Raw genomic sequence first — 22,156 nt, forward strand, 5'->3', positions numbered from 1 at the left:
TATTATTATTATTATTATTATTATTATTATTATTATTATTATTATTATTATTATTACTATTATTATTATTATTATTATTATTATTATTATTATTATTATTATTATTATTATTCTTTTTTGTTTTCTGCTTTGCCCTTTTAAACGTCACTGCTTTGACCATCTTTGTTCGACTTATTTTGTTTCTTCTTTCTGATGTATCTCAAAGAGTGTATAATGGAAAAACCTCGTGTTTTAAAATATAAATGAAAAATAAATAAATCGAAAACACGAAAATGCTTGAAATCTATGATCACGTTGTGGTAAACATATAACCGTAGTGTGTTTTATAAATTGTTGCCATTTATTATTCACGTTACAAACAAAATCCCAGGACTCTTGAACTACACACCCTTCCCGCATACCCGGGCGAATCAAACATGTCTCCGCGCATCGTTTCAACAGAAAACTTTTGATTTCATCGTGAAAATAGCCACTTTAGACCTTTTCTCATTGCTGCGGACTCTATTCTACACGTGTGGATTTACCAACAAAAGGTCTGCATGAAAAAACGTGCGCTAAAATTCTTCAATGAAGGAATTGGAGTCGTCTTCTGTACTCAGTGGTTGGAGTTGGAGTCTCGAACGGACCCCAGCATTACAGAGGTTTACAGGAAGGAACTCATACTGACCAGTATTTAATGTTTGACTCAAACCATCCACTCCAGCACAAACTAGGGGTCATTAGGACACTCGGACATAGGGCTAAAGAGGTGCCCACCAGTGCACAAGACCAAAGAGGAGCAACACGTCCAGAGAGCTCTCTCAGGCTGTGGATCCTAACTGGTCTTTCACTAAAGCACAGAGGGCAAGAAGACCCAAAGACCAGGACAGACAGACCACAGAGCCCAGAAGAAAGGGAGTATCAGTGCCGTATGTAGCTGAGGTCTCAGAGAAGCTTCAGAGAATCTTTAGACAGCACAGGATTCCAGTTACCACAAACCTGTGAATACACTGAGACAAAACCTAGTTCATCCCAAAGACAAAACGCTAAACAAAACAATTTGGTTTATTCTAGATGCAAAGAAGAAGAGTGCAAAGAACATTATATTGGAGAAAAGAAACAAGTATTACTGAAGAGACTTTATCAACACCGAAGAGAAAGCACGAGCGGCCCCCAGTCGGCTGTGCATCTCCACCTCAAAGCCTCCAACCACTCCTTTGAGGACGGAGAGGGCAAGATCTGAGCAAAAGAACAACGTTGGTTTGAATAAGGAGTAAAAGAAGCTATTTTTGTCAAGAAAGAAAATCCCTCCATGAACCAGAATGGGGGACTCAGATTTAATCTTTCTCCACTTTACTCCAATCTCCTTCTGCGACAGCCGGTTTCTGCCAGTCCAAAGAGACGGCACATCAGCAACAACAGAACAAAAAGCAGGTGATCTACAGTGATCAGCTCTGAAGAGGTCAGGACACATCCAGCCTCTGGAGTGAGCAGGTCGTTAGAGACGCTCAGAAGTGTTTACTCACAGGCAGTTTCTGGGGAGGAGCCGGGCCTTCCCCAACTCCTGCCCTTTGGTCTTTATCCAGGCTGCGAGCTGAACAGAACTTAGTTCGCTGACGAAGCCTTTTGGATGAGAGGCGAAACGTTCGAGACTCCAATCACAGAGTACAGAAGACGACTTGAATACCTTCATCGAAGATGGACAACTCCTGTACGGCTGAGAGCTTACACAGACAACATGCGCTGAAATAGCGTTTTAGTTGTATTCTGCATGCATGAAGACAACAACAACAATATCATAATAATGAAAAGTAGCGCAGCCAACACTGTTTTCAAGGTTGTGCCGCTAATCCTTGATTTGGATCTGAAGAGAAGAGCATTAATGTTTATGTTTTGCTCTCAATAGTTGAAAGCTGCAGACCCGGAGTAGAGACAGATCCACGACAGCGAGGCAGATCCGCCGTGATAGTGCGCCCTCTGCTGGTGACAGCAGATCCATGACGGTATTATTTGTTAATTTTTTTTATGTTTTACAATTATTGTTAGGGTTTGGTTAAGATTAGGGTTGTCAGGGTTAGGTTAGGTTAAGATTAGGGTTAGGTTAAGATTAGGGTTAGGTTAGGTTAAGGTTAGGATTAGGGTTAGGTTAAGATTAGGATTGTTTAGGAACAAAAATAACAAGTAATTTGTTTGCTGTTCGAAGTTATGTTATCTCTATCATTCTACAGAAGCATCTACTTACATTTTCCAAATTTATTCATAAGAATTTTGTTTTGTTTTCATGAAAAAATGTAAATAACTCAGCCTACTAACTCCTCACATGCATGAAGTAGATCAACATCGATCAACATCAACCTTCCTAAAAGCTGATCAGTCTAGATCCGCCTTATCCAGCAGAGGGCGACCTATCATGGTGGATTCGCTTCATGGTAGATCTGTCTTGGCTCCAGCTCTGCAGCTTTCTCCTCCTTAGACTCCTTATTGGTCTCTGTATTGGTATTTTCTTTTTTTCGTTCTTTTTTTTACCTCTAGCACATGCAGTTGTACAGTCATGTTTTTGTGTGTGATCTGAACCCTTAAACGTCACACACGTATAAAAATATATATTTTTGAGCAATTTTATGTCAAGCTAGTTAATCTCTTAACCCCCACCTGAACTGACCACATTTTCTCTAGTTTGGCTTTACCCAAATCTATAGGTTTATTGGGGGAAAAAAGCACTAAATGTGCCGGAAAAGCAACAGTAACACAATAAACAATCGATTAAAAAACACGACTATACAGTGAAGGAAAAGCAACAGAAGAGCGATAAAAACGCAAAAACATGATAACAAGGTGACAAAAGAGAGAAAAAAACGTTATGAAAAAGCGATAAAAAAAGAGACAAAAACGTGACAAAAACACAACACGATAAAAGAGTTGCGTTCAGTTTTGTAGGTCTTAGCTTTCAAATGAGGCGTTGCACATACGCTTAGAGGCTGTAAGCTTCCGTCGAGAAGCATATTTGGGTAAAGCCAAACTGGCGAAAATGTGCATGGTTCAGGTGGGGCTTAAAGGGACTATATAGAGTTTAAAAATGTTAAAACCAAGTATTTTCCTCCCCCTACATGTTCCTCCATGTCCTAATGTGTAGAATGAGCTCAGACCTGTTCACCACAACTGCCTCTAAAATCCACTCAAAAAGGTGTTATAGAGACTGCAGTTACGCACAAGACCTGATGTGGCAGTAGTGAGCATCTAGCCCCTTAAAAGGTTAAAACCATAGTGAGTCTGTCTCCTATTTGCGGCTCCTACACGTACATTCATATTTAGTGACTTTATGTAGTTGTTATTCTATGTTTACAGCAGTCTGTGTCCAGCATGCACAGCTCCACAGACTCCAACAGTGACCTGGACGAGGAGCTCCCATTTGTCCTCACGAAACGGCCGCACCCACCAGTCAAACCCTCTGCCCCCTGCGCCGCCATGATCATCAGCAGCGACTCCGACGATGACGCGCCGTACGTCCCCCTGGCCCTGCGCCTCCAACAGAAGCAGAACAATACAGGTGGGGAACGTATTCAGGAAAAGACAATTCTAAATATTGAGACGTTAACCTTTGCCAATCTCCTGTAGGTATCTCACCCCAGAGCTGCACGGAAACGGTGCACCTGCTTCAGCAAAACGGCAACGGGAGTGAAGGTCCGGGGGCAGGGGGCAGGGCTCCCAAACGGACAGTGGGGGAGATCCAGAAGTCAAAGGAGGAGGCGCTGAGGAGGAAGCAGGCGCGAGAGGAGAAGCAGCGGGAGAAGGAGGTGCAGAGGATGGGCAAAGAGGAGGAGAAGGCGCAGAAGAGGGCCATGGCGGAGGCCACCAAAGCGCTAAGGCCGGAGGAGTGCGTCAAGTACATGGTGGCGGTGGTGGATCCGGGTGAGAGGGTCGGACCAATGGACCTCAAGAGGAACTTGTGCTGGAATCTTACAGGCTATTTATTTATTTATTATAGGGACAGTGCATATTAATATACATTATACATGTAAATATGCCAGAATTAGTAAAAGGGCTATTTTTCATCTGTAGTCCCTGGACTACAGATGAAAAATTGTGTGAAAAATTGTGTGTTGTGTGTCCTCCTGAAGGGAGTAAAAGTACAATTATACACATTAAAATGCAATACACATATAATATAAGCTCTCCAAGAAACTTAAAGATTTGGGCAATGCCGAGCAGGAGAAAATGTGCTTGTTTCAGGTGGGGGGTTAAGAGGTTTAAAACTCCTGCCCAAATTAATTTTTTAGACCTTGGTCTAAGCCAAGGGTGGGCAATTCATTTTCATAAAGGGCCCCATGAGCAGCCTTTGAGTCGGAGCTGCACCAACAATAACTCAAACTTATATGGGGATATATAAGTATCTATTATAGAAAACGCTATCTCAATGGCCGCCGCCTGGGCGCCGCCATGTTTATTTCCCATACCGACTTTGAAGCTAAGCAGGGACGGGCCTGGTTAGGACTGGGATGGGAGACCGTTTGGGAACACCAGGAAGCCGCGGTGCTGCGGTGCTGCTGTCCGAGGACAACCCACCGTCACAAATACGCGAGTGCACGAGATCTGACTGCCGTGCGTGTGCGCGCCTTCAACCTGGGCGCTGTGTGTGTGCGCGCGCGTTTGTGTGTGTGCGCGTGTGAGCGGCCGTGCATGTATGTGTGCGCGCGTGCATCCAAACAGGGCTGTGTGCGCGTGCGTGCGTGTGTGTGCGTGTGTGTGCGTGCGCAGGCGTGTATGTGTGTGCGCGCGCGCATCCAAACAGGGCTGTGTGCGCGTGCGTGCGTGTGTGTGTGCGTGTGTGTGCGTGCGCAGGCGTGTATGTGTGTGCGCGCGCGCATCCAAACAGGGCTGTGTGCGCGTGCGTGCGTGTGTGTGTGCGTGTGTGTGCGTGCGCAGGCGTGTATGTGTGTGCGCGCGCGCATCCAAACAGGGCTGTGTGCGCGTGCGTGCGTGTGTGTGTGTGTGTGTGTGCGTGCGCAGGCGTGTATGTGTGTGCGCGCGCGCATCCAAACAGGCCGCTGTGTGCCATCGTCACTCACCCTAAACTGCAGCCTCTAATCAAACGCGCTGCTCCGACTGATTTCTCCTCCGTGTGAGTGAAAGCGAAAATGAAACTACTACTTAACGAGCGCATGGCCTGCACTGCGTAGTTTTTTTTCTTTTTTTTTACTTTGCTGCTGTACCATTTGTTTTCTATTTTGCTCTCACGTATTGTGAGCCCAGAGGTACATTTCATTCTAAAGCAGCTTTGAAAGCATTGCCAATTTTATTGTAAGGTTATAAATACTGTCTAACAACGATCATTAGGCTATTTCAGTTCAAAACCTACTCATTATTTTTCTTTTTGTACACTACCGTGATGCACCAAACCACGGGTCCTGCACCGTGAACCAAACCGTTAGAGCTGAACCCCTAATATTTATCCATAATTATTCCACTGTCTCTTGAATTCTATTCCCTGAGTTTAGCATATAACATAGCATATTGTCGTTGTAGTTAATAAGAAAGGAGTACGGGTGCATCAAACTCTCCAATTGCTGTTTGTTTGAAATTATTTTTTGCCTTCATTATTTTAAACATTTGTCGTGGCCATAGTTTTTGGAATGGGTTGGGAACCACTGGTCTACAGCTGAACTGTGTGACGGGTTGGACATTTCTTTGTAATCACTCATAATCTCAGAATATCAAATGTGGAGACTAGCGAGGCCCGGCCGAAGGCCGGGTCTCAGCTAGTAATATATAATATATAATATATGGGAGTGTATCGCCGGGGGCTAAAAACAAAAGCTCCAAAATAAAAACAATTGTTTTGATTGGGAAAAAACATTGAGGATTTTTTTTCAATAAATAAATAATAATGAGCCCGACAGGACTGTAGCCTCATAAAAACAGCTGACACTTATTGCCCTGTACAAGCCTGTGTCACAAGTCTCAATATTCATTCACTCCACACTCCGTGGTAGTAATCTATTGTAGCCACAGCTGCCCAGGGGCAGACTGTCCATTTCCCACTTGCAAGTCACACAATGTGTTTATGTCCTGATTTTTTACTATGTCAGTGCACTCTGCTGGACACCTGTGCAATTCATTCCTTTTATTCTTATTTAATCTGCCCCCTAGTGGCTGGAGTGAGCATTTTAAAAAAATCATAACTGCACAGGATTGGGCTAGAGAGTTACTTTTTTTTTGGACATACATAGGGATTTATGCTCTACGAGTTGTGGCCGGATGTGGCCCGCGGGCCGTATTTTGCCCAGGTCTGGTCTAAGCGGATTAAACCACTCGGAGCCATGCATTAGACAGTTTTAAACACCACTCCATATATAACATAGGGGCCGATACCTAGGGTGCTGTGGGGCTGGAGCACCCACTCAAATCTTTGGGCACCCAGGCGAAATGTCCCGAATTACAAAAGGATTCAATACATATAGCCTCACCTGTAAAGCCTGTGTGTGTTCCCAAATTACGCCATTACTGAAGCCAACTTTTATAACAGTATGAAAAAAACTGATTTTGCACGACATAGACCCTTTAATACTATTCCTACAACTCATTTCATCTGACAATAATCCATCCATTAATCAGAGCTGTCATGGATTCACTCTGCGTGGTCCAAATACTACCTTAAAAAACTGCTTTTGCTTTGTGTCCCCAGCGCTCCTGCAGTTAGAGGGCGGGGGGGCCCTTCTGTCCTCTCTGCAGGCTCTGGGCTGCAGCTGCGCCATCGAGAAGCAGCCCCTCCCTCGCAGTGTGAGCTGGAGGCGCAGGACGCCCGGTGCTCAGGTCATGTCACACACGCACGCATTTACCACCAACTGTGATGGCTGTAAATGAGTCGCCAAATGTGGGAGAAGTGATTTGCCGTTAGCGCAGTCCCAGACGCGAGTTATTGGTTGGTCGGGATTACCACCAGGATTACAATACCAATGTCAAGTCTGGACTGATAAGTAAAGCGTGTGGGAAATACTAAAGGCCTTTGCCTTTCTGTTCACAGTCTGCAGATGGCGACTGTGAGCAGGAGAAGCATGTGGTGATCCAGATCACTGTGGACGACTTCATCAATCTGAGCCACAGCTACGTCCAGGTGAGGAAAAGTCAGTCATGAAATGAGGATTATTATCTGTGGGAGGAAAAAGTACGTGAACGCTTTGCCTAAATTGGTCATAACATGTGGTCGGATCTTCATCAAACTCATAAAAATGAGTAAACAGTGTGTGTTTGAACTAATACCACAGAAACATAAAAGAAAAGAAAAGGATCAGCTAGCGATTTAATACAGGGGTGTACTTACATATTCCACTGTTGTGAATGGCCCCTTTTGTCCATGTAGGATCAAGTCAAGGGTAAAGATGAATTAATGAACTTTTCGAGTAAATTCACATGCGATTTTAGTCAACTAAAACTAAAGAGAATTATTAGACTAAACAAAATATTAATGTTAAAGGGGGGGGGGGGGTATTTTGCAAAATCAACTTTTTCAAGCTTTCTATCATGTTATTCTGTCACTCCCTCATTAAAAACATGCCTGAAGTGTTGCCTTGGCACATTCACGTATTTCTGAGTCATCTGTAAAAACTCTGATGGCGGCCATTTTAGGGATAAGTTTGCCTGAGTCCTCCTAGGAACGCCCCCACCTCCTGGAGACGCCTCCGAGCTTTCATCACCAGCCGAGTAACCAACCACTGCTCCTCAGCAGAACCCCCTCCCCACATGTCCAGCCCTAAGATGTAAACAGAGTCATCATGGAGGATTAGCTTCATGTGTTGTGAACCGGAGCCACAGCAGACTTTTACAAAGACACACATCAGTGTTTCTGTTACCGAAACACCCAGGATTAAAACCGGTGACAAGAACACTTATTTCAGTGTCTGGTTCTGCGCTGGGCCTTGATGATGCACAGAGCCTCCGGAGAAAGCTAATGCTAAGCTAAACCTCGAGTCATCACGTGAAAACGAGAAATATGCACAAATAAAGTCAATAAAACCACCACACACATAAAGAACCGTTTAACAATGATCACACACGGAGCCAGGCTTGTTGATTTGGAAGTTTATTGCTCACATTTCATCTACAATGGGTCATAGCCGAATGGCTTTCTCCCGGAGCTAACAAGCTAGCCGCGACAAGCTAACGGGAAAATTCACTGAATACAAGCAGCATATTATGCATTGAAAACGTCACTAAAACAGGCAACTGCTTGAAGCAGCCTTTATGATGATCACACACGGAGCCTGGCTTGTTGATTTGGAAGTTTATTGCTCACATTTCATCTACAATGGGTCATAGCTGAGTGGTTTTCTCCCGGAGCTAATATTAGCCACGACAAGCTAACAGCCAGCTCGAAACATTCATTGAAAACAAGCAGCATATTATGCATTAATAACGTCAGTAAAACAGGCAACTACTCGAAGCAGCCTTTACGATGATCACACAATGAGCCTGGCTTTACACATTTGTGGTTTATTGCAGACTTTTCATCAACAATGAGCTGTAGTCGATTATAACAAGCTAACGGGTAACCTCGAAAAACCACTGTCCACCTGCACAGATAATGTCCGTCTTTGAATCGTATGGGCTCCTGCAGATCCTGGTGTCGTCCATGGGGGTATAGTTAGAGATCCATAGGGCATGGCAGATGCAAAGAGCGACTAGAGCCTCCAAACAGCAGTTGTTTTTCAGGCAAGAGCCCCGTCCAAGCGTCCGGTGTGGAAGGTTCGTCTCCAAAGTCACTTTCTGGGTCAGACGCTGGATCAAATAATATCCTGTGTGGCCATTGTTCACAAAGTGATAAAGAGTAGCTCCTTTCCAACAATAAAAATTAAATGCACCGAAAATCGATCGTAGTTTCAATACTGTGGAGAAAACGAGCGGAGTGTTGTGATGCCACAGACAGTGTGTGCAGGGGGCGTGTCGGAAAGGGTCAGAGGTTCTTAAAGAGACAGACGCCTATTTCAAGACATTCACTACCGCCATTTTGAGAGAGCAATTTTATACAAGGCAGTTATTTTATTTTACTGCATTTACAGAGTTCTTGCCTCAAGTGGAGGAGTTCAAGTATCTCGGGGTCTTGTTCACGAGTGAGGGACAGATGGAGCGTGAGATGGACAGACGGATCGGTGCGGCGTCAGCAGTGATGCGGTCGCTGTATCGGTCTGTCGTGGTGAAGAGGGAGCTGAGTCGGGGCAAAGCTCTAGATTTACCAATCGATCTACGTTCCCGCCCTCACCTATGGTCATGAGATTTGGGTCATGACCGAAAGGACAAGATCGCGAATACAAGCGGCCGAAATGAGTTTCCTTGGCAGGGTGGCTGGGCGCACCCTCCGAGATCGGGTGAGGAGCTCAGCTACCCGGGAGGAGCTCGGAGTAGAGTCGCTGCTCCTTCACATCGAAAGGAGCAGCTGAGGTGGCTCGGGCATCTGTTCCGGATGCCTCCTGGTCGCCTCCCGCGGGAGGTGTTCCAGGCATGTCCTAGTGGGACAAGGCCTCGTGGAAGGCCCAGGACACGGTGGTGGGACTATGTCTCCGAGCTGGCCTGGTGCCGCCTCGGGGTCCCCCCAGAACAGCTGGAGGAGGTGTGTGTGGATCGGGAAGTTTGGGCATCTCTGCTGAGACTGCTGCCCCCGCGACCCGGCCCCGGATAAAGCGGAAGAAAATGGATGGATGGATTTACAGACCAACGGGGGTTTCATCATCATTGTAGTGTGCTATGGACTGGTGCTATGTGATTGAAAAAAGCAGAATACCCCCTCAGCTAATGAAAATACGATGTCCAAATGTCTGCTGCTCAGGAGGAGAGGACAGGCCGGACAGAGTGTGGACGGACTCTCACCTCATGGATACAGGAACAGCAGAGACGCCATCCACAGAAGGACATCAGCCTGGTGGTCATTGGACTGGAGCAGTACTTCAGGTAGTAGTAGTTGTAGTAGGAGTAGGAGTAGGACTTGTAGTCACAGTTGTAGACTATGTAGTTTAGCAGTAGTTGTAATCTTAGTGGGGGTTTAGACTGGTATTAGTAACTCAATAGTGCATACATGCAAATCTGTCGATTTTGGTGAAGTCAGCGGTTTTGACCTCAGAAAATACCATTCACGTGAATCGGGGAGTAAATATACAATGCTGAGGCTTGTAAAAGTTCACCGCTGTTGTTACGCCAAAGATGCCCTTTATGTATAGACTATATTCCTAATCGTCAATCAAAGTTTGAAATCTATCTATAAAAATCCATAATGTAATAATATTTTTTACCCTTTTATTATTTTTTTTTCAAATAAGCCTAGAAAACAGTATCTTCTGTCGTACAGAACCTGATTCTGAATTTCACATTATGCACAAATCCTTTAATGTCTCTGTCCACTCTGTGATGACACTGAAGCTATTAGAAGAATTACAGTTTTAAAACAAAATCAAAGCCAACTAAGTTTAGTGTTGAATCAATATAAAAAGAGTGGATTGTTTGAGTTCATTAATCATAGAAACGACATGTTCTGCAAACCCCCGTGCTCCGCCACAGCCCCGCGAACTGTCGCCTTTTTCACCATGTATTTGTTTGCATGTCTGGGTAAGGAAAGATTTATTATCATCATTGTTATTTATTTTTTTCCCCAAGGTCCAACAAGGCCCAGAGTCAGAAGAAGCTGCGGGAGGCGGTGGTGGGGGAGGATCAGGGAGGGGCCAAGAGGAAGAAGAAGAAGGCTGGGGCAGAGGGGGCCCTGCCGGAGCTGAGTCGTGTGGAGGTGGAGGAGGTGGGTCACGACGGCAGCGGGAAACAATACTCACTTTATTGTTTTAAAAGTCCTGTCGTGAGCTCCTTTGGACATCTTACCTTCAGTATGGAACACTGTGTCTAATCCTAAATGTGGACTCTTGTGCAAAATTAACTTGACTTTTGGACTTCTTACTTTTGTGATTTTTCCCAATGAATGAAAATGTGGTTGCCAATTTGAATGGCTTAACCCCATTACCTAATTGTGGTATTGATTTGCTAGTTCTGAATCACATGCATGCCATGTGCTCACTGGCTGTTTCTCAATTGCGAGGATCCGTTTGGCCACTTCGTTGACGCCTCGGTGGCGGCTCCTCCAAAACGGAGCCGAGTGACCTCTCACCGAACGGCCTCCGGGGCGAGCGGCTGCGTCAGGTCACGTGTCAAATCATATAATCAAATGTCAACCTATGCTTACAAAAATAACTGTTTTATGAACAACAGAGGCCAGGAAACTGTTTCTATATTGGTTTTGGTTAGCAGGTCCAGTTTATCGGCCATAAATACTATTTTCTCAATAAGGCCTATTTATGAGGCCTTTCATTAACTTTAAATACAACACTTCTACCAATGATTTTATTATTACAATATTCACAACACAAATGTGGAACAAAACTTTTTTAAAGTTTTGCGAGAGAAGAAAACAACAACAATGTTGCAGTGCAGCATGGGTAATTTCAGCTCTCCGAGGCAGCGGAGGATCGTAAATGAGCAGAGGAGTGGAGCTGCGAGGGGGCGAGTGGTCTGAGTGAAATGGAACCACTTGGCGGCGCTGTGATGACGTGATTTACGTCCGAAGTGGTCGAGACGCCGAGGATCCTGGACATTGGGAAACAGCCACTGTCTGACAAGCATGTGCTTCAGCAGCCATTTTGCAGAGTAATCACAACTCAAAGTCACACCCAACCCCGTTACCAATATGGATGTAAAGTAATATAGGTTTAGGTTAAAGGTGTTTAAGCTCATTTTGCAGCAGTGTTACATTATTCAACAGAAATGTCATCTTTATTTATTCATTACTTTTTCTTTTCATTTTTTATATAGATACACATATTTTTTTGAGCTGAAGCAACCAAGTATTTTTTTTTGCTGTCCCAGGACTCACCAGGCATCAAATCTAGCCATCTGTAGAAAAATATTCCCGTACCCCAACCCTTTTTTCAATGCTCTACTCTTGCTGTTTAAATGCACATCCATGCCGTCCATAACGCTGACAGACATTAACGGTCTCTTCTCAGGCCGTGGTCCATTTGCAGCTGACCACCGGAGTCTGCATCCACTTCCTGTCTGCCTGGAAGGACTTCACCGAACACATCACCAGGGCAACCAAGGCCGTTGCCGAAGCCCCGTTCAAGTAAGAGAGGACGTCTAGCCATGAGATTTGTATGAAAATAATACCAACCTGTAATATCTCCCCCCACCCCCTTGCAGGCGTGAGCGTGACAACAACGGATTCTCATTCTACCTGGAGAGCAAGTGGGCGGGTGGGCATAAGGTGGATCGGACAGGCAAGGGCCTGCTGCAGGTGTGGAGGCTGCAGATCCAACAGCTCAACCGGGTCAGCGCCGACATGGCCAACGCCGTGTTAGCCGCCTACCCCTCTCCTCATCTGCTCACACAGGTAGGACCATTGTGTTGTTTTATTCACGTATGCGGAAATAATGTTTCAAACAATAGGGGGCCTAGGACCGACCCCTGGGGAACTCCACTGTCATGAGACACGGTTCCTAAATTCAACAAAGAGACGGCCTTTCTTGAAATGAACCAGTTCTGAGCAGTACTAAAGTTCCAAAAGCATTGTTAGGCAGGAGAAATATTCATTTTAGTGCACGTCCAGCCTATGACGATCAACTATTTTAAATCATCATCATCTTATGTTTTCCTTTTCCTTTTTTCCCTGCAGGCCTACCGCTCGTGCCAGACAGAGAGGGACAAGATGGCGCTGCTGTCGGATATCCCGATCCGGCGCGGCGAGGGGGTGACTTCCACGGTGCGCCGTGTGGGCCCCGAGCTGTCCAAACGCCTGTGTGTGCTAATGACCGCCACGGATCCGGAACAGACGTTTGGAAGCTAGGTTTGAGTCACCGCTCTACAGTGTTTGAGAAGGACTTTTGAAACTCCTTTGGACACTTGAACCTTGGTTTTCCTATTGAAGTACAACGTCAAATCAAATCTAGCTTCAAGGATTGCTCCGCATGAGTGCGGGCGGACATTTTCAGTGGGAAAGAAGGAGATGGACTGAATATAATGCAGGATTACTGATACATGTGCGAGTAAAACCAAACCATGCTTTTGAGGGTTTAAATCATAATGAATCAGAAAAAGTAAGTTGGATATGGTTTTTGAGTTTCTACCCACCTCAATCTACTTGATTTTTTTTTTTTTTTTAATTCTTTTTACATGAATATAAACCATGCAAATGAGGCCATTCTTTTAAAAATCCCAGACTAAAGAATAACGTAATGCAAAGCTTTTAAACATATCGTATAATGCAGTTCCCTCATCAAAAACAGACCTGAAGTACTATTACATTGCTTTGTGCATGTGTTTTTGATTAATGTTGTTCAATTTGGCTATTTCTTCTTCTACTGCTAATCTGTAGTTTCTGTATTTTGTTGCCTGATTAGATCCACTGCCTTTTTCAATCCGTTCCAAGTGTGTCAAGGTGCCATTGATTCGCGAGCATGCCATTTGCTAAAGGATATGTCGACTTTAGCATAAAAAAATATTATTGTTATTGTTATTTTTTTTCATATTTTTTGTGATTATGCTGCTGTAGTGCAAGGATTTTTCATGTGTTTGTATATGAAGTTATGAGTTCTATGAGAAGTTCGAGGATGACTTGTTTGTGGTTCAGTTGCTAAAATATTGAACTAAATGATCATGAATAATGTTACAAACTGTGTGGTCGTGTTATTTTCAGAGGTTTTAAAGTATCTCTTTTCATTGATTTAAAATTGGGACGTTTACATTTGGCTATTTGCTAGATCATAGAGTATTGGCCTTACAGCTTGTGTAGTATATTTCAACTTTTACGCTGCAGGCGAGCGGTGCAGGCCGGTCAGATTCGTGGCCAAGCCGGCACCGTCTTGCTCTGACGCAACTTGTGCGACGGTGCCCGTATTCTCGTGAGACCGAGGCGGCTGGAGCGCCTTGGGGAGGCGAGCGAAGTTGCTTTTCTGTGGCTGAGTCTGAAACCATCAAACTGTAGCCTCTAAGCACTAGCACTAGCAACTAACTCCTTAACCTTCCATGGGTCGACTGTTAGATCTGTGCAGTTCGGGAACTACAGCTTCAGCAGCATTTTGAACAATCCGTCCATCCTTAAACAGGGGAAAGGGAAGTGACATCACCAACAGCTGTTTTTCTTCTTCTTTAAAGTTATTGGTGAAGTGCAGGCCAAACAAAAGCGCATGTCGCCCCCTAGTGTCCAACAACTACATGGTGTCCAAACAAAGAAAAAAAAATCCAAATGAGCCATACATTTCCCTTTAGTGTTATTTTATTTCAACGGCAGTTTGAAAGTTTTGAAATGATCCATGTGGCTTAAGTTTCTACTAAATGAAAACAAAAGCACAAACTGTCTTCATTTCATCCGTTTACTGAGGCGGCTCTTTAACACTGACATGTGACTGAGCTGTGGGGACGACATCATGGATTTGGTCACTTTTATAAAGTTTGATTTGTGCAGAATGTTTTTATTATTATTATTATTATTATTATTATTATTATTATTATTAATAATATTAATATTATTATTATTATTATTATTATTATTACTATTACATAGCTCCTAATCACTGGTTAGTTAGCACCAGAGGTCCCTATGCTAAAGTGGCTATGATAGTTAGCATGGAGGCGGCGGCTGGAGGTGGCGGCAGGCGAGCGGTGCAGGCCGGTCACATTCGTGTCTAAGATGGCCCCGCCTCGCTCTGACGCCACCTGTGCGACGGTGCCCGTATTCTCGAGAGACCGAGGCGGCTGGAGCGCCTTGGGTCGGCGAGCGAAGTTGCTTTTCTCCACCTCACGCCGGGCTCACACCTGGAGCGGCGGAAGAGAGGAGAGCGGCGAGCTTCCATTCATTCCCTCTGCTGCCTGGCGACCGGAAAGAAGCCTCCGGAAATCCAGAGCGGCGAGATACGGGCGGCCGGAGCGGAGACTAGCGTTAAAAAAACAGACTGTGCATCATTGGCTCATGCGTCTCAAACCCACCTCCACGCGCTCCGGCACAGGGGGCTGGCGAAGGAAGTCGAGCAAGCTGAGCGACGGAACGCGTTTTTTTCCGCTTGGTGTGAGCCCGACGTCACTCGGCTGCCTGAACTACAAAGGCCAAAGGGATTGTGGGAAATGAGTTGTGTTTAGATCAGAAACGTGTTGCCCTGACGCTTCGCTGCCCCTGCATCCTTTTTTCTCATCCTGGTCTCGTCTGGAATCGAGGCGAGGCCACTTCATCTTAAACACACCTGTTAGCTTCATTGTGAACCGGAGCTACAGCAGCTCTGGGACTTTTACAAAGACACACATCAGTGCTTCTTTACCTAAACACACTGGATTAAAAGCAACGACTATAAAACTTATATCAGTGGCTGGATCTGTGCTGGGAATGTGTTTGGGCCTGAGGATGAATGTTGTAGCGCTACGAGCACACGCTGACGTGCGGCCAGAGTGTGGTGACATTGTGACAAGTGTCACACAATTTGGTCTGTACGCACCTTTAGGTTTTCATAGATACAATGCTAATGTGAGAAAAGTGCAGTAAAAAAGCAACTGATTTAAAACAGTCCAATGTTTTCCTGGATGGAGTCGAGCTCAGCCTCGTCACTGAGTTCAAATACCTGGGACTGACATTGGACCCAACGCTGACATTTAAGAAACATGTTAAACGCTCACTAAAACTGTTCATTTTAATGTAGCACAGTTTAGACAGGTAAGACCCTTCATGTCTCTGTCTGCCGCCCCAATGTTCTTACACTCCATGATTCTGTCTCATGTAGAGGATTGTAGAACCACATGGTCACTTGCTGCTGGTACAACACTCAAACCAACAGAGTCTCTTTTTAAAAAAGCCATAAAAATCTTGGACAAGAAACTGTTCTCCTTTCACCACTGCACTGTTTTAGAGAAGCATCATTTACTCCATTTTGATAATTTCATTCATTTTATATATGGTTGCCTTGTATACAAAGTATTGCATGGACTTGCTCCGCCTCCATTGCAGGATTTCATCAAACCAAAGTCTGTTAGTGGGATCATGGGCACCAGGGCATCAGCTCGAGGAGACGGTGAGGTTCCACACAGGAGAACCTCCTCTGGACAGACTGTGCTCTCTGTACTGGAATAGTCTCCCTTTATCAGTCAGAGAGACTCCAACTCTGGACACTTTTTAAACAGTGGCTAAAGGAAAACCAGGCCTGTGAACACTTTTAGTTGTTATTGCATTTATAGTGATTTGAGGACCTGTGCAGACCAGCCCACCGAGGTCCTCTGCCGCATCTACAACCTGAGCCTCAGCCTGGAGAAGGTCCCCGTCCTGTGGAAGACCTCCTGTGTGATCCCGGTTCGACCCGCTGCAGTTTGCTTACAGACCCAACATCGGAGTGGAGGACGCTGTCATCTACCTGTGGGAGCGGGCGCTCACGCACCTGGAGCACGCCGGGAACGCTGTGAGGGTCATGTTCTTTGACTTCTCCAGTGCCTTCAACACCATCAGGCCGGCGCTGCTGCGGGGGAAGCTGGAGGACGGGGGAGTGGATGAACATCTCACCGCATGGACCATCGACTACCTCACGGACCAACCACAGTATGTGCGGCTGCGCAGCTGTGAGTCTGAGGTGGTCGTCTGCAGCACCGGGGCCCCTCAGGGCACCGTCCTCTCACCGTTTCTCTTCACCATCTACACATCGACTTCACATACAACACGGACAGCTGTCATCTCCAGAAGTTCTCCGACGACTCTGCCATCGTGGGCTGTGTGTCTAAGGGGAACGACCTGGAGAACCGGTCAGTCATCCTAGACTTTGTGGACTGGTATGAGCGCAGCCACCTGTGCTTGAACATCAGTAAGACGAAGGAGATGGTGATCGACTTCAGGAGGAAGCCACTACCGCACACACCGCTGAACATCCAGGGGGAGGACATTGAGGAGGAGGACAGTTTCAAGTACCTGGGTGTTCACCTCAACAATAAACTGGACTGGTCCCACAACACCAACGCCCTGTACAAGAAGGGCCAAAGTCGCCTCCACCTTCTGAGGAGACTGAGGTCCTTCTGAGGAGACTGAGGTCCTTCTGAGGAGACTGAGGTCCTTCTGAGGAGACTGAGGTCCTTCAGAGTCAGGACTTTTTATGACTCTGTGGTGGCCTCTGCTCTCCACTACGCTGCCGTGTGCTGGGCCCCGGGCAGCACAGAGCGGGACAAGAACAGACTGAACAAGCTGGTCAGGAGGGCCAGCTCCGTCCTGGGCTGCCCCCTGGACTCTGTGGAGGAGGTGAGGGACAGGAGGGTGTTAGCCAAGCTCACCTCCATCATGGACAATACCTCCCACCCACTGCACGGGACTGTAGAAGAGCTGAGCAGCTCTCTCAGTGGCAGACTGAGACACCCTCAGTGCAGGACGGAGCGCTACCGCAAAGCCTTCATCCCCACTGCTGTCAGACTGTGCAATAAGACTGTGAAGTAACATGTGCAATAATCTCTGCATCAGCTGCACTTTATTAACTCTGAGTGATCTTCTGGAACGCCGACTGTAACAAGTGAATTTGTCCTTTGTGAGATCAATGAAAGGATTATCTTATTATCTTATCTTGTTTGTTGTCACATTTTAGTAATTGTAAATTGTGTATGTGCTGCCTGCCTAGGGACTACAGATGGAAACTAGCATCCCTGCTATAATCTGACATATTTACAGTGCTCATGTGCAACTGTTCATCAATATGCATTGTCCCTATCTAATAAATAAATAAATAAAAATAGAGTGACTCTGGACGGACTGATGAATGGGCCCATGGCTGGATCAGTAATGGGCAGAAAGTTCTACTTCGACTTGGATTTGAAAGTGGAATTGGAATGCCTCCCAAACTGTTCATCAGTCCATAAAACCTTTAAAAATTCTGTCTTGAGATCATCGTCCCTTCAGTCTAGATTGGTCAGTTTATGTTGGTTTCCACTTTTGTCACATTGGCGATGTCTCTGAGCACTGAACACTTTGTACTTCTGGACACTTCAGATCAGTTAAGCTGCTGAAAATGTTCAATTCATTTTCTGGTAGGAGAGGTGTGGTTGACGATCGTCCATAGCCGTTTATTGGGCGCTACAAATGTCTATCATGCGTCTGCAGTCGCCACAGCCAATCGTATCATCGTATCTGATGACGTATGACGTACCCACTGTAAACTTTCGAGCTAAACTACACTGCTCACAAAAGCTTAGGGCACACTCAAAAAACACATCCTAGATGTCAATCAATTCGATATTTCAAATGAAAATCTTTATTCATAGTGCAGGGCAATGTGTTGAGAACAAAATAACATAAGAATGATAAATGGAAATCAAATTCTCAGCCCCTGGAGGTCTGGATCCAAAATTATAGTCAAAATCAAAGTGACAAATCAGGTCACTGGTTGATCCAGATTCTGTAGAAATTCCTCCAAACGAGTCTGTATCATCCTCAGTAGTGTGTGTGGCCTCCACGTGCCTGAATGCACTCCCTACAACGCCTGGGCAGCTCCTGATGAGACCACGGATGTCCTCCTGAGGGATCTCCTCCCAGACCTGGATTAGAGCATCAGTCAGCTCCTGGACAGTCTGTGGTGCCACGTGGCGTTGATGGATGGACCGAGACATGATGTCCCAGATGTGCTCTATTGGATTTAAGTCTGGGGAACGGGCAGGCCAGTCCAGAACATCAATACCTTCATCATGCAGGACCTGCTGACACACTCTTGCCACATGTGGCCTGGCATTATCAGGCATCAGAAGGAACCCAGGGCCCACAGCACCAGCATATGGTCTTACAATAGGTCTGAGGATCTCATCCCGGTCCCCAATGCCAGTCAGGGAACCTCTGGCTCGCACATGGAGGGCTGTGCGGCCCTCCAATGAAACGCCTCCCCAGACCATCACTGACCCACCACCAAACCGGTCATGCTGATGATGTTGCAGCAGCAGAACGTTCTCCAGGGCGTCTCCAGACTCTGTCACGTCTGTCACATGTGCTCAGAGTGAACCTGCTCTCATCCGTGAAGAGCACAGGGCACCCTTGGCCAATCTGCCAATCGCTGTGTTCTCGGGCAAATGCCAATCGGGCTGCACGGTGTTGGGCAGTAAGCACCGGCCCAACGCCCTCATACCCCCCTCATACCCCCTCATACCCCCCTCATACCCCCCTCATACCGCCCTCATACCCCCCTCATACCCCCCTCATACCCCCCTCATACCCCCTCATACCCCCCTCATACCGCCCTCATACCCCCCTCATACCCCCCTCATACCCCCCTCATACCACCCTCATACCCCCCTCATACCCCCCTCATACCCCCTCATACCCCCTCATACCCCCTCATACCCCCCTCATACCCCCCTCATACCCCCTCATACCCCCTCATACCCCCTCATACCCCCCTCATACCACCCTCATACCCCCCTCACACCCCCCTCATGGAGTCGGTTTCTGGCCGTTTGAGGACCAACATGCACATTTGTGGCCCTCTGGAGGTCATTTTGTAGGGCTCGGGCAGTGCTTCTCCTGTTTCTCCGTGCACAAATGAGCAGATAGCGGTCCTGCTGCTGGGTTGTTGACCTCGGTCGGCCCCCCCCAGGTCTCCTGGTGTACTGGCCTGTCTCCTGGTATCTCCTCCATGCTCTGGACACTGCGCTGGGAGACACAGCAAACCTTCTTGCCACAGCACGAATGGACGTGCCATTTTGGATGAGCATCACTCCCTGAGCAGCTTCTGTGGGTTGTAGATGCTCCTCATGATGCCTCTAGTGGTGAGAACACTGGACAAATGCAAAAGTGTTCCAAAAATACGGTACAAAGGATGAAGACAGGGAAATGGTCTGTGGTCACCACCTGCAAAACCGTTCCTCTTTTGGAGTGATCTTGCTAATTGCCTCTCATTTCCACCTGTGTCTGTTTAATTTCCACAACACCAAGTGAAACTGATTCACAATAAGTGTGGCTTTCTAACTGGACAGTCTGACATCCCAGAAATTTGATTTACTTGGAGTTACATTGTGTTTTTTGAGTGTGCCCTAAGTTTTTGTGAGCAGTGTATTTAGAACACGGCCTAAAGCTTGATCGAAAAATAGCGTTGCGTCTGCTGCTGTCATGTTGGATAATTTAATCCGTAAATAAACTACAAGCTTCCGTATATCGAATAGCGCGTCATCATCTCGCCGTCCCTCCTCGTTCAGTGATTGGTTCCCAAATCCATGCAAAAATTTGGGCCATGGTCCCCAGGCTGCTGCGCAGTTCGTAATAATTCGAGCGCACACAGCAGTCTGCCGTTAGCCAGGTTAGCTGAAAATGGCAGACCTGGGAGAAAAAACGTATTCCTGGTGGTTCCACAGTAGATTTTTGGTCATTGACAGTTACTTTCCGTCTTCTCCTGTCATACGGCCCTGTTGGCTATTGACCACAAGGCGTTTGATGGTTCAGTCGTCCCGTTTCCAACATTTTCTTTATTTAATGTCAAGTGTTTTGCATCCCCCTGATTGGCTTTGAACTGTTTTCAACTTTTCAGTCTCTGACAGATGCCTTCCCATTTTGTGGAGAAAAAGAAACTGCATAACAATTCTGCACACTTGATTCAGAGTGAAGAAAAGTGAAGAAAAGATATGGTAAATCAAACTCACTTGCATACTAATTGTGCATGGACTGGGATAAGTAAATAATAATGGCCCAGGATTCAGTCAATTCGCTTTCACTTGCATAGACCTGGACAAACACTCATTTGGAAATGTTTGAGGAGAAATGCTGGGATTTTGGCATTATTGTTAGAAATGTTTAATGAATTAACATTACAATTGCTTATATCATAATGTTTTGATCAATAAAACAGTGTATCTCCTCCGTCCTCCAGGTGGTTCATTCAATCTTGTAATGTTTGCAAAACCTGAGAAATGTAATGTTTGGTATAAACAAAACGATGTATTGCCCCAGCCCGAATACCTTTCTAAGTAAAGCATGGCTTGTTTGCATATCAAAACGCCATCACTTGTTCTCGTGGTCCTCCGGGTGTCAGCTGTTGTGTTTGGTCGCTGCTGAAATGCGTCCATAAATCCCCTTTACTGCTCCTCTCACTGCCCACGGCTCATCTCCTCTGCATTAGCGAGATGGAAACGGACCAAGACAGTGATAAGCACCAGACATAACAGAAAACTCAGAAGATGGATCCTCGAGGACGCTTAAATGAGGTTAGGAACACAGCAGGATATGTTAATGACGGAGATGAGAGGAGGAAAGTCACTATCAGTTACTTTACTTTATTGTGCAGTGTATTCCATCAATTCTTCTAATCCTCCAAGCACAGGTTTCTTCAAATTGTAGCAAGCCCTTGGATCTTGGCGTAGGATTAACATACTCGAACCCGGACCTTCTTGTTGTGAAGCACGCTGACTCTGACAATGGGCCGCCCAGAAGAAACTGCAAACTCCCCCCAGACGGACTAGGAATAAATCCTGTATGACTTTCTTGAAGTGAGTGCTTCACCCATTCCTAGTTTCCGCAGTCTCCTCCCTAAAGGCATAACCTTGAAGAGACTGTGATGGTGCGAAGGATCCCTGGTGATCCTGATGGCTTTGCGGGTTAGACGGGTACGTCTCCTTAATAGAGGACAGGAAGGATAGGAAGAGGAAAATACATGATTTTAACATTTTTAAACTCCGTATAGTCGCTTTAAGGCTCATCTTTCACTGTTCGTAATGCTATAGGAGCTTATGGGATACCTCAGTGTGTGTGTCACACTCTTTTACAAATTGTGGCACACGGTATCACACCGTGTTGGTAGGCTTATAGGCGCCATCTGGTGGTGAAAAAGCATTGCAGCAATGAGCCTGGAAACAGTGAACTCAACACTGACTGAGCTCAATTATTCTCATTCACAAATATGAACCAAATCGTCAGTATTGAGCTGAGAGTGAGAATTTAGAAAGAGGAAAACTGCTCCGGATAAGGAGAAACAAAAGAATGATTAATGAGAAGTATCAGTGATACAACCATCTAAAAATGAAGTCACTGACCAAGATTTAATAAAGGATAGTGCCTGTGACAATAATATGACACCAGAAGTATTTCTGCTTAAATTGTTTACCAGTGGATGTCAAGTCAAAGGACTAAACCACTCAAGGCCATCATCTGACTCCAACTCATGACCCTATGACG

General features: G+C 45.9%; 1 protein-coding gene across 1 annotated transcript; it reads left to right on the forward strand.

Moving 5' to 3' along the window:
- Positions 1 to 405: 405 nt before the first annotated feature.
- Positions 406 to 12,878, forward strand: eme1 (essential meiotic structure-specific endonuclease 1). Its single transcript, XM_079577753.1, has 10 exons — positions 406 to 533; positions 3,325 to 3,535; positions 3,595 to 3,888; positions 6,662 to 6,789; positions 7,001 to 7,090; positions 9,797 to 9,918; positions 10,618 to 10,753; positions 12,012 to 12,127; positions 12,205 to 12,394; positions 12,677 to 12,878. The coding sequence occupies exons 2-10, from the start codon at positions 3,340 to 3,342 to the stop codon at positions 12,845 to 12,847; spliced, it is 1,443 nt and encodes a 480-aa protein (XP_079433879.1). The 5' UTR covers positions 406 to 533; positions 3,325 to 3,339; the 3' UTR covers positions 12,848 to 12,878.
- Positions 12,879 to 22,156: the final 9,278 nt, after the last annotated feature.

Source organism: Gobius niger, assembly GCF_951799975.1.
Source record: "Gobius niger genome assembly, chromosome: 19".
NCBI classification, from domain to species: Eukaryota; Metazoa; Chordata; class Actinopteri; order Gobiiformes; family Gobiidae; genus Gobius; species Gobius niger.

What these genes read in the sequence shown, in the direction of transcription:
- eme1 (XM_079577753.1), top strand. Translation starts at nt 3,340, where the DNA reads ATGCACAGCTCCACAGACTCCAACAGTGACCTGGACGAGGAGCTCCCA. An exon ending in GTTGCCGAAGCCCCGTTCAA is followed by an intron (nt 12,128 to 12,204) that starts GTAAGAGAGGAC and finishes ACCCCCTTGCAG; the next exon opens with GCGTGAGCGTGACAACAACG. An exon ending in CTCCTCATCTGCTCACACAG is followed by an intron (nt 12,395 to 12,676) that starts GTAGGACCATTG and finishes TTTTCCCTGCAG; the next exon opens with GCCTACCGCTCGTGCCAGAC.